General features: G+C 36.0%; 1 protein-coding gene across 2 annotated transcripts in view; it reads right to left on the reverse strand.

Annotated features, from left to right (window-relative positions):
* The window catches only part of TFDP2 (transcription factor Dp-2), a 168,394-nt gene that overhangs the window by 108,376 nt on the left and 46,114 nt on the right, over positions 1–13,904 (reverse strand). For both annotated transcript variants that reach the window (XM_057738179.1, XM_057738178.1), the window contains exon 3: positions 10,563–10,629. In XM_057738179.1, coding sequence (XP_057594162.1) covers positions 10,563–10,629 — 67 coding nt within the window. The remainder of the gene's footprint in view (positions 1–10,562; positions 10,630–13,904) is intronic.

Consider the following 13,904-nt stretch of genomic DNA (forward strand, 5'->3'; position numbering starts at 1 on the left):
ATCCAAAGTTTTTGGGACATGTAAAAATCATTCAATGTAATTTACCATGTTTATGGGCTAAAATTACCCCACCATACAACCCTGCAATAGGTGCAGGAAAAAACATTTACCAAATTCCAACAACCATTCATTATCAAAACACTCAGAAAACTTAGAAGGGAAACTTATTTAACCAGATGCAGGGTAGCTATGAAAACTCTACAGCTAACATCATATCTAATAATAAAAGACAATACTTTCCTCCTAAGATCAGGAACAAGGCAAGCATTTCTGTTCTCACCATTTCTGAAGTCCTATACAGTGACATTAGGAAAGAATAAGAAATACAGATTGGAAAGGAAAAGTTTAACTGTTTTTACAGATGACATGAGAGTATATGTGGCAAATCCCCCAAAAATCTACAAAAGAGTTAGTAGAAATAAGTTTCACAAGGTAGCCGCCTACAAAAAATACAAAAAATACAAAAAAAATGTGTCTACAAACTAGCAAAGAACAACTGGATATTGAAATTAAAAATACATTTACAAGGACTTCCCTGGTGGTCCAGTGGTTAAGATTCCACACTACTATTGCAGGGGGCACAGGTTCGATCCCTGGTCGGGGAACTAAGACCCCATATCCCACATTCCACATGCCACGCAGTGTGGCCAAAAAGAAAAAAAAGATAAACAAACCACCACCACCAACGAAAATACCATTTACCAAAACAAAACAAAACAAAACAAAACAAAATCCCTGAACTAATACATGATTAGAGCAAGGCTGCAGGATATGAGGTTAATCTATAAATATCAACTGCTTTCTTATATACTAGCGATGAATAATTGGAGTCTGAAACTAAAAATACAAGGCCACTTACATTAGCACCAAAAAATTAAATACTTAAGGATATATCCAATAAATATGTTTAAGATCAATATGTGGAAAACTACCAAATTGTGATGAAAGAAATGTGAGATCTAATTAATGCAGAGATAAGTACACGTTCACAAATAGAAGAATCAATATTGTTAAGATGTAGGTAATTCCCAACCTGATGTATAGATGCAACACAATCTCAGTCAAAATCCCATTACATTATTTTGTGGATATCAACAAACTGATTATAAAGTTTATATGGAGATGCAAAAGACTCAGAAAAGCCAACACAATATTTAAGAAAATTTAGAGGACTGACACTACCCAACCTTGAGGCTTACTATAAATCCACAGTAATCAAGACAGTGTAGGATCGGCAAAAAATAAGAAAACTCATCAATGGATTAGAATAGAGACCCCAGAGGCTTCCTAGGTGGCTCAGTGGTTAAGAATCCGCCTGCCAATGTAGGGGACACTGGTTCAATCCCTGCTCCAGGAAGATCCCACATGCCGCAGAGCAACTAAGCCCGTGTGCCACAACTACTGAAGCCCACACACCTAGAGCCCGTGCTCTGCAACAAGAGAAGCCATGGCAATGAGAAGCCCAAGCACCACAGCGAAGAGTAGCCCCCACTCTCCGCAACTAGAGAAAGCCTGTGTGCAGCAACAAAGACCCAACACAGCCAATAAATAAATGAATTTATTAAAAAAAGAGAGAGACCCCAGGAAAAGACCAACACAAATGCATTCAACTCAGTTTTGACAAAGGAGCAAAGGCAATTCAATGGAGAAGGGATAGTCTTTTCAACAAATGAGGATGGAACAACTAGACATCCACATGTGGGGGGAAAAAAATTCAGACACAGACTTTACACCCGTCACAAAATTAACTCAATATGGATCACAGACCTAAATGTAAACCTTAAAACTCTTAGAAGAAAAATAAAGAGAAAAATCTAACTGACCTTCAGTGTGGTAATGACTTTTTTTTTTGTTTTTCATTTTTAAAAAAAATTTATGTATTTACTTTTTTTTTTTGGCTGCACAGGGTCTTAGCTACGGCAGGTGGGATCTTCGTTGAAGCATGTGGGCTCTTTGCTGTGGCGCGCAGGCTTCTCTCTAGTTGTGGCGCGAGGGTGTTCTCTTCTCCAGTTTTGGCGCACCGGCTCCAGGGTGTGTGGGCTCTATAGCTGTGTCATGCAAGCTCCACAGCAAGTGGGCTCTGTAATTTGCAGCACGCAGGCTGTCTAGTTGAGGCACTTGAGCTCAGTAGTTGTGTATGGGCTTAGCTACCCCTCAGCATGTGGGATCTTATTTCCCTCCCCAGGGATCAAACCCACATCCCCTGTGTTGGATGGCGGATTCTTTCCCAGGGAAGTCACGGTAATGACTTTTTAGATACAACACCAAAGAGCGTGATCCATGAAAAAGAATCGGGCTTTAATGTTGGACTTCATTAAGATTAAAACTTCTCTGTGAAAGATACTATTTCTCTAACTACCAGATAAGGAATGTCAAGTCTTTGTGTACCCTTACGAGACACATTATACGTGTGTTTGTATGTCACTTCTTCTTAAACCAATGGTATTCAACACATTGTTCTGCACTTTTCTTTGTTAACTTAATAACGTGTCTTTGTAGATCATTCCATATTTGCACATAGCTTTCTAACCCCCAATTTTACATCTGCATAGCATTCCATTATATGTATTGAACATAATTTATTTAACCAGCTCCTACTGATGGATTTACACTGTTGCCATGTTTTACTATCACATACAATACCACAAAGATTAAGTGTTACATCCCAAATTTATAAGCATATCAGTAGAATACATTCCTAAAATTGGGACAGCCTGGTCAAAGGAAACGTGAATGTTAAATTAATAAGTATTGTGAAATTGCTTCCCTTAAAGGTTATGCTCCCACCAGCAATATAAGAGAGCACATTATCCTACACCCTTGACAACAGTGTTTTATCAAACTTCTTAATACTCATCAATCTTATAGCGTGAACAATGGCACTCAGTGTAATTTTAACTTATGTATGGTTTATGAATGAGGCAGAGTGCCTTTTCATCTGTATTAAGAACCATTCATATTTTTCTATGAACTGTTTATTCATAAGTTTTGCCCATTTCCTAAAAACTGGATCAGTGGGTTGACTGTTCCCTTCATCACAATACAATATTTCTCTTTGTCCCTTTAATAACTTGAGGCTGTTAGTATATTTATTTGATATCGATATTGCTTTGCTCATGGTACATCTTTGGCCATTTTTTATTTTCAATCTTCCTTAGATTTAAGACTTGTGAATATATTTTTAGTTCCAAAACAACTTTCTCGGTGTTGCAACTGTATCCTCTTGAGAGCTTCCATTCTCGGTTCTTCCCATCGTGCTTTCTCTTACCTTTTCCATTAGTTCTGCCTCCACAGGAGGAATCTGATTATCTAGTGACATTCCCTCTTCTGAGCTGCTGCATTCCTTTTAGTAGGTTGTCATTTCAACAGCTGTAGGCTACTGCAAGCTCTTCGATGGTGAGGAAATGGCAGTCAGTAAAAAATATGCATATTTTAAATCTAATGTGCAAGCAATGAAGGAGCTAGCAAGGTGGCTCTGCTCTGCTCAGGACATAAAGGAACAAGAGGAGGATACACGGCAGGTCTCATCTACCTGCAGGGACACGAGCAGTTCAGCCCATGGCAGCTGCTGATCGGGAAGCTGCCCAAGGACTGCATACAGTTTACAGGCAAATATGGCCTCTTTCACACGCCAGAACCACCTAAAGATACAGCCCAAGAAATGGCATGTGCCTCCCAGATAATGGAAGAAGCCCTGATCTTCAACAAAGGTTCTGCTGGGCTCTCAACACCATAGATACTTAAGACCTGAGTTACAGTATCTTTTTCTTTCATTTAAAAAAGTAATACACAATTACATGATTTATAACAAGGATATAAAAATACTCAACTGCTTTCAAATCCTCTGCTACTCCCCTGGTTATGACGGAATGTAATCATCTTCAGGCTTGTTCTTATTTTAATTAATTATGTAACTTTTAGACCTCTGACTCTAGATAAATGCCCTAAGACAAAAAGCTCAGAAACCTTCCTCACTGAATACCTTAATACTTTGTTTCAAAAAGCACTTAAGTTCCTTCTTAATACACTTCTTGAAGGTTAGATAAATAAATATTTGCATTAAAAGTCTGGGGATGTTATGGCAAAACAAGCTCTCGCAGTTCAACATTTACTGAGTATGCAAAGGGGAAGGGAGGAGAGGGATAAATTAGGAGTCTGGGATCAGCAGATACAAACTACTATATATAAAATAGATAAACAACAAGGTCCTACTGCATAGTATAGAGAACTATATTCAATATCATGTAATAATCTATAATGGAAAAGAATATGAAAAAGAATATATACATGTATAACTGAATCACTTTGATGTACACCATAAATACACTGTAAATTAATTATATTTCAATAGAAAATTATTAATTTTTTAAAATTTACTGAGTATGTATAACTGCGGTAGACACTAAGCTAGACTCTAAAGACAAAAATATAAAAAAAACCCGCCCTTAAACTCAGTCCAGTAAAAGAAAAGGACAATCATATAAAGAAACACAATACAATGTGACAAGGAAAATAATAAAGTATGTGCAAGGTTCAAAGGTTAACACACAGGAGGCACAGTAACAAGGAGGTACAGAGAAATTCGTGCTCAGCTAGATTTTAAAGGGTAAACAGGACTGTGCCCAGGGGCCAAGGGAATTACAGATAGAAGGAAAGATATACATTCTTTCAACAGAGTTCCAGGTTGGGAAAACTACTTTGGGATAGTTACTGTGAAATATCTATCCTAGAGAAACAATGATGAATAAGATAAAAAGTCTGACTTAATGGAGTCAGGTGGGGACCAATAAGCAAGTCAGTAATTAAAGTTCAGTGTGATAAATACAGCAATCGGGATAAGTAGAGAGTATCAGAGGTTTATGGGCCAAGCAGACATAAGACCTAAACTTAGATGCTAGGAGTGAACAGAAATTAGCCAGGTGAATGCGAATCTATCAGGAGTGAAGTGGAGGATGGTGTCAGAGAGGCATGATAGGTTCATTATAGGTTCTGCATTAAGAGAATACAGAAAGACAGAGAGAGAGAGAAGGGAGGGGAGGAGAGGAGACGGGGAGGGGAAGAGGGACAGACAGAATGTAGTTCAATGTAGCAGAAGCATAAGTGTCTGAGATAAGGCTAAAGATGAAAGCAAGAACTGTATCATGAAGAATCTTTTAAACTGGAGTTTGGACTTTATCCCGAGGGCAATAAGGAACAAAAAATGTTTTTCTATCTTGGGAAGATTTGTTCAGATTTGCGTTTGAGAAACAGTATGTAGCTATAGCACAGTGAATGAAATAGGAAGAAATAATATCTTGAAGTAAGCAAAATAGCTACAGTAACCCAGGAAATGGTTTATAGTAGTCTGAACTAAGATAATAGCAATGGAATAGAGAAAATGGGTGGGGAGAACTGAGATATTTAGCTAGAATCAACAAGTCTTGTAAGTGATTTGAGTGAGAGTAGAGAGAGAAAAAAAAGGAGTCAAAGATGATGCTTCAGTTTCTGATTTGGGCAAAGGGTGGAAGGTACTACTCTCCAGTAAGATAAAGAAAAGAGGAAAATGGGTTTTGAGAGGGTGAAATAATCACTTTACAGTAATTACAAGACAGATTGAGTCTGAGACGCATATACGTTATTCAGATGAAGGTGTCCCATAAGCAGCTGAACATACAAAAATTTAAGACAAAGGTTTGGGGCCAGAGATACAGATTGGAGAATCAACCATTTACACAGTAAGTGATAACAAAAGCAGTGAGAATAGATGACATTGCCTAGGGAAAATGCATACGGTGAGAAAAAGCCCAAGACAAAACCCCATGGAACACTAACATTTAGAAGACAAACAAGGGAATTCCCTGGCAGTCCAGTGGTTAGGAGTCGGCGCTTTCACTGCCGGGGCCTGGGTTCAGTCGCTCGTTGGTGAACTAAGATCCTGGAAGCTGTGCAGCATGCGCCCCCCCGCCAAAGAAAAAAGACAAACAGAAGAGGAGCTAGGAAAGTACACTGAAGGGAACTGCCAAAAAGGAAGATGAAAATATTAACAAGAGGAAAAGGAATAAGCACTTAACGATGCTCACTATGTGCTAGGTGTTGTACTAAGTCATGTATGCACCCTACCGCATTTAATCCTCACGTACTCTGTGAGCAACTTACCATCATGATCTGTATCATTACAAATGTGGACATTTTGGCTCAGAGAGATCACCTTGCTCAGGTTTATATATTTGCTGGGGTATAAGAAGTACAACCAAGATTAGACCCTTGTCCTCCAGAACGCTTGTTCTTAACTGCTACTATACTGTAGCTTCTGTATTGCCTCCTATAAACACTTAAAAAGTATGGTATCACAGACACAAAGAGAAACAGCGATTCAAAATGAAAGACACCACCCCAGTAACAACAAGCTCACTTAGCACCAAGATCTTGATTTCTAATAACTTCCTCTATAAAAAGGAATCGGGACTCTTTGGGAAAATGGCTGATCTGAGGAATGGGCAGGAAATATGTCAAAAGGACACAGAAAAGCAACGGAACGCTCCCAATGGCCATCGTCCTAACAATTGGAGCAAAAAAATGAAGTAGTGTTGTACTATGACCCAGAGTATAAACTAAATATCCATGAGCCCCTACTGGTGTAAATAAAGAATTAACTAAATAAATAAACGGGGGAGAAAAGACAAATCTAGGGTGGAAGAATTTCAAACAAATCATGTAGATACTCACAACTCAAAGAAATGGAGCAAACTTTCCACTTCTCAAGTGTGGGCTCCACATAAGCACTTTCTTCCAAAGACATGCAAAGGGGGAAGGGGTAGAGAGTGGCTTTGCAGTAGAGAAACATGACAAACACTACTCGAGCCAAGTGATCAAGGTTCACACCAACAATGATAAGTCATGCCGACACCTTTGGTATGTTGTGATGAAAATGGCCCTTTATCTCTGTGGTCTTTCTCTCAAAAATCTATAACCCCAATCTAAGTATGACAAAAACAATTAGAAAAATCCCAATTGAAGACTACCCTAGTGGTGCAGTGGTTAAGAATCTGCCTGTCAATACAGGGGACACAGGTTCAATCCCTGGTCCAGGAAGATCCCACATGTCACGAAGCAACTAAGCCCTTGTGCCACAACTGCTGAGCCTGGCCTCTAGAGCCCACGAGCCACAACTATTGAAGCCCACGCGCCTAGAGCCCATGCTCCGCAACAAGAGAAACTGCCGCAATGAAAAGCCAGAGCACTGCAACTAAAAGCCTGCGCACAGCAATGAAGACCCAATGCAGTTAATAAATAAGTAAATAAAAATTTATTTTAAAAAAATCCCAATTGAGGGACATTCTACAAAATACCTAACCAGTATACCTCAAAACTGTTACATTATCAAAAACACGTAGTCTGAGATACTGTCACAGCCAAAAGAGGCGAAGGATGCATGATTATGAAATGTAATATGGTACCCCAAATGCTCTCCTGAATAGAAACAGGGCATTAGCTATAAACTAAGGAAATCTGAATAAAGTATGGACTTCTCTTCATTATAATGTAACAATATTGGCTCATTAATTATAAAACCTGCACTAGATTAATATAGGATGTTAACAGTAGAGAAACCGAGTGAGAGGTTTATGAGTAGGGAAACTCTCTGCACTGTTTTTGTGCTTTCTCTGTAAACCTTAAACAGTTCTAAAATTAAAAGGTTATTTTTAAAAAAGGGGGGGGAGGCACATTAACTGTGTCAAAAGTTGATAAACAGAAAACAAAAAAAGACAAAACCAAGGGCAATTTCTATGGATTAATGGAGTCAAAAGCCAGATTACCTTGGGCAGAGAAGTGAATGAAAGCTGAGAATGGGACTGTAAGTGTATAGCTTCTTCCATGTAGTCTGATAACGGTGGGGAGAACGAATCAGAGCTGGAAGTAGAGATTAAGTTGAAGAAAGTGTCTTCTGTTTTTAATCAAAGTATAATTCACATACTCCAAAATTCACCTTTTAAAGTGTACTTGCAGCATATACACAAGATTGTATAGCTACAACCACTATTTCCAGCACATTTTCATTACTTCAAAAAGAAATCGTAAAATTAAAGAAGACTTAGGTAAATTGGATATGTTCATAAATATGTCAATAAAAACCAAAGTGATCTAGAGATTCAATGTAATCGCTATCAAAAATCTAACAGCCTTTTTTCACAGCAATAGAAAATGTAACCTTCAAATTCACGTGGAATTGCAAGAGGTCCTAAATAGGCAAAACAATCTGGAAGAAGAATAAAGTTGGAGGACTCATACTTTCTGACTTTGAAACTTACTACAAAACTACAGTAATTAAGACATTATGGTACTGACATATGGACAGACATATAGACCAATGGAATAGAATGAAAAGTCCAGAAATAAATCCTCATATATATGGCCAACTGATTTTTGAGACAGGTACTAACACCATTCAATGGTCAAAGGACAGTCTTTTCAACAAATGGTCCTGGGAAAACTGGATATCCTTATGTCAGTTTGACCCTGACTTTATAGCATATACAAAATTAACTCAAAATGGATCAAAGACCTAAACCTAAGAGCTAAAACTATAAAATTCTCAGAAGAAAACAGTTAAGAAAATCTTCATGACAGTGAATTTGGCAACCATTCAATGGAAATGACACCAAGAGCACAGGCAATAAAAGAAATAAATAGATTAACTGGACTTCAAAACAAAGAACTTTTGCACATCAAAGGATACTATAAGAAACCAAATAGACAACCTAATGAATGGAAGAAATCATTCTTCTCATAAGGAATTAACATGCAGAACATATAAAAAATTGCTAGAACTCAACAACAAAAAACAAATAATCCAATTCAAAAATTGGCAAGAGTTGAACAGACATTTCTTCAAAGAAGATAAATGAATAGCCGATAAGCACATGGAAATATGCTCAATATTACTAGTCATTAGGGAAATGCAAATCAAAACCACAATAAGATATCACTTCACATCTACAACGATGGCTATAATAAAAATAAAGAAGTGTTGGCAAGGATGTAAAGAAATTGGAACCCTTGTGCACTGTTGACGGGAATGTAAAATGGTGCAGCTGCTGTGGAAAATGAAATGGCAATTCCTCAAAAAATGAAAAATAATAGAATTAACATATGACCCAGCAATTCCGCTCCTAAGAATATATTGAAAAAGCTGGGTCTTGAAAAGATATTTGTACTCCCATGTTTACAGCGGCATCATTCATAGTAGCTAAAATATGGAAGCAACCCATGTGTCCATTGATGGATGAATGGATAAGCAAAATGTGGTACATACTCACAATGGAATAGTACTCAGCCTTAAAAAGGAAGGAAATTCTGCCATATGCTACATGAGTGAACCTTGAAGATGCTAAGCAAAATAAGCCAGTCACAAAAAGACAAATACTGTATAATTCTACTTATTTGAGGTACATAGAGTAGTGAAAATCATAGATACAGAAAGTAGAATGGTCCTTGCCAGAGATTTAGAGAAGGAAATAGGGAGTTGTTGTTTAATGGGTGCAGAATTTTAGTTTTGCAAGATGAAGAGTTACGCATATGAATGGTGGTGGTGGTTGCACAATACGAATGTACTTAAATGCCACCAAACTGTACACTTAAAAAATAGTTGAAGTGGTAAATTTTATGTTATGTGTATTTTACCACAATACAAAAAAACTGGGGGAAAAATGAGAAGCATCAAGACTTTCAAGAATCACTTTCATTGCTTCATAATACATTTAAATTCTTAGAGTAATTCTATAGACCATTACTACTAATTAAGCTAGAAGTTTTTATACTAAAATACAGATTTCTCTAGCCTTCTCTCCACTTTAGACATATATACCCCACCTTAGACATAAAGCCTTTGAGGAAGTTGATGTTTCTCTCATAGACGTCTGTACTGTAATAGTAGACAGTTTGTTTCTACCTTTGTATATGTATAATGGAAAAATTTAAACATATACAAAGGAAGAGAGAAAAGAATAGTGAAATTCCATGTAACTATCACCCAAATGAAACAATTAACCAACTCATAGACAATTCTGTTTTATCTATAATTCCACTCACTTTACTCTTCTTCCCTCAGTGGATTATTTTGAAGCCAGTCCCAAACGTCCTATCATTTCAACCATAAAGGTTTCAGTATGTTATTTCTACACACTAAAAGATACTGTTGAAAGATACATAGTGAAAGATACTGACAGTGTCCTGCACAAATTCTTGTAAGGAAGGGTCAGATTTCTGATATAAGCTTTCCCCTGGTAAACCATATATTAGACAAAGGAATCACATATATATTCATTCATCCTACTGTATTCCTTACAAAGTAAACCACTAGCAAGTAGGGTCTCTCAAATAAAACACACACACAACACACACACTCTCTCTCTCTCTCCCCACCTCAACTTTTATATGATGAAAGTTATTGTGCATATGATAACACAGTAATATTATATAATTATTATTATATATAAAGTAATTCCTCATGTAGCTGCTTGTGTTATAAAACAAATGCAATAAAACTAGCTCAATGGAGAAAAATTTTATTCAACTGTCCTTACCTTTGGTTGGACTGAGATTCTGATCTATAAATCCTCTTAGTTCTGCATTTGTAGAAGCCAAACCAACCTGAATAAAATAGTTTAAAAAATTATAAGTAGGATCTTAAACAATGTGATCACTTAATAAGCTATTATTAATACCCTTCCACCCAAGGTCCGTATCAAATACTATACATAGTCACATAAAGATGAGTTAACGATATCAATTATAGGAGTAGGATTAAAATGTTGCCATATTGCTTGAAAGGGGAAAAATAATGCATTATCCAGATTAAAATAAAAATTAATGAAATAATGTTACTCATGAGCAGAAGTGCAATCTGCAGATTTCACTGACGGTTTTTTTGAAAGCAAGTAATGTGGCAGCCATGAAGTTGCCAAAAGCTATACCAAAATTCCACCCTCATTGCTGCCCTTAATTTTTACTGTTCATAATCACTGCCTATAATGCTTTTCAACATTATGACATGTAACGGATCAAATAAAGACTATTACAACCACAACACAGACGTGAGGTCCACAGCCTTGGGTTCATCCTCCAGTTCATCAAGCCTACTATGTGTGTGGCTGTGGTCAAGTCACACAAGCTCTCTATACCTCGGTCTCCTCATTCGGGAATTAGAGGGCGCTAGAGGTACTTACCAATTTGTTACCAAGTTGTTAGAAAGATGAAGAGAATTTATGTAAAGTATAGTGCTTGGCACAAAGTGCTCAATCCATTTTAACATTCATTACTGTTTGTATGATACTTGAGGGACTACCTACAGCAAGTGTGTTTATAAATTCTCCTCTACACAATCTATTTCTTTTAATGTGATGTCTACTGGACTACTTGGAATCATAAACTGAATATGGTAGCATCATCAAACAGAACTTTAAAATTTTATTATAGAGCCAGCAGTAATAAAACCCTCTATTTTTAAAAACCTGTCACAAAGCAAGTTTCCAATAAATGGTTCTACTATTACTACTGTATTATTGTTTTAATCCTTGTAGATTTGTAATCCTGAAACATCAATGCTAATTTGGTACCTCAAACATCCTTTCCAAGTACTAACACACTGAAAGGATTTTAAGGCACACAAAGCTCTGGAAGTTTATATTTCTGTACTTGCTTTATGTTTTTAAACTATCCAGTGCTTTAACACTATATATTCTTCAAAATCACTCATTTGACACTTTATAATTTCATAAGAACTAATTATTTCATTATTTGGTAATTCAGATGTTCTACTAATAGCTATTTCTTTTTTCTCAAGAGATGTTACCAGAAATATTTCTATATATCATTCACATCATAGAAAAGTAACTCTGATGCAAAGCTATATCTGACATCTAATATTAAATTTTTATGGAAGCGGCTGAGACAGAGGCATCTAAAACATAGCCTCTTAATTCTATGTAGGTAATGGTGCAGATCCTTAATCCTGTCTAGCTTCTCATAAGTATTCTATTAGAAGTAAAGTAAACCTTTTGCAACAAATTTTCAACAAAAAACCACTGCATGGATTTGCAGAGTTGCCTACAAATACTAACGTTAAGTGTTCAATTTGTAAGTGCCAAGACTTTATTGTGGCATCACAAACATGCCTCTCCTTTTTAAGCTCTTCTCCTAAAAAAAAAGAAAAAAAGAGAAAAAAAAAAAGAGTGCGGGGGGGGGAGAAAGGCAAAACTTTTGTTGGTGCTCTACTGTAAACAGAAAGCAAAGAATGCAAAATGGGCTTTAATATATCCCATGTTTAATACAATGTGCTTATTTATTACATGTATTACAATAACTTCAAAAACATCAGTTTATATCTTTTTGTTATCATACAAAGATAACAGCAAAAACCTCAACTAAAACCACATATTCACAGTAGAGAGTTCAGTTACTGAATTACTGTTAAGTTTAAACACCTGCTCTTACTGTTCAACTTTAGCTACTTCTGAGTGAAGTAGTAAATGAATTTGGAAAGTTTTTAAGCAGCTGTACACCTGCACCTTAGTAACCAACAGATTATACTCCAAAATGATAAAAGTCAATTGTAAATCAATAGTGTGTGTAATTTGAGTCTCATGGATGAGGGGAGGTGTCTGTATTTAGAGCTTAAATAAATACTACTGAAATTTGTTTAAAACTTCAAAATGTATTGATTTCTGCTTTTGTAAACACTGTACAGTTTAAAGATTCAAAGAAAAAGTAGATTATTCGAGAGCAGAAAAAGTTGGCTAAGAAAGGCATTTAAAAATATTAGCTATTCTTTCCTTATTCCATCTATTTAAAAATAATCTTTCTATATAATGTTTCTCAGATCAAGAGAAAAAAAGTAAACTAATTTTATGTAAAAATTTTCAACTAATAAGATCCTGAGAAAAGTTTTCTATCAGGATATTCAAGCACTGGGTTGCCTACTATAAGCAGTCACTTATAAATGTCTATGGAATAAAAATATCCAAAGCCCAAACATTAAGAGTCAAATGATATTCCTAAATAACATCATTATAATTTCGCTGGTCTTTTAACGTTTCAGATTGATATAAGTTAAAGAAAACAGGATTCAAAGCGAGATGATCTGTGAATGGATGGTAGTTCAGCTGTACCATTCATTCACAAGCAAGGTGTTCTTGGAACAGTCACTGGAAAATGGGGATGACGATACATACGTGTACAACAAACTCCGACAGCTCTTTAGACCAAACTAAATAATTATGTGAGCAAGTTTGTTGATGGCAAAGCAATATTCAAGTCTGGGTTGTTAATTCAAAGGGCAATGGCTTTACTACTTCAACACTGATGGAGACAATTGATAAGAGAGACACAAATGAGCAATAAACATATTGAATACCAATGTAACTTAACCAGCAATCAGAGAAATGTAGTAAATTACATATCAGTTTTTGCTGATTAGATTGACAAAGATTAAAGAGAAAATAAAGGGAAATGGCACTCTCATACACCACTGGTGAATAAATAAATTGGGACAATCTTTCTGAAATGCAATTTAGCAATGTGAATCAAAAGTCCCCTAAAAAGTATACACACTTTGGGCCAGTAATTTCATAAGACTTTTGTTTCATAGAAATAATCCAATGAGTAAACAAAAATGTTTAAAAAGTTAATAAAAAGGGAAAAAAAATGGAAATAACAGCCAATATTAGGAAACTGGTGTAATGTCCACAGAACAGATAACGTAAAATAATGTTACAGTGTTATAAGATAAGGTATTCATCATAGAAACTAAGCTAATAGTAGGTTACAAAACAGTCTGGGCCTCATTTTCATCTAAAAAAATATACAATATACATAGATTTTGGTTTATATATATACACATTTGTGTATATACCAGATGTGTTTTTAGG

The sequence above is a fragment of the Hippopotamus amphibius genome, chromosome 6, assembly GCF_030028045.1.
Source record: "Hippopotamus amphibius kiboko isolate mHipAmp2 chromosome 6, mHipAmp2.hap2, whole genome shotgun sequence".
Lineage (NCBI taxonomy): Eukaryota > Metazoa > Chordata > Mammalia > Artiodactyla > Hippopotamidae > Hippopotamus > Hippopotamus amphibius.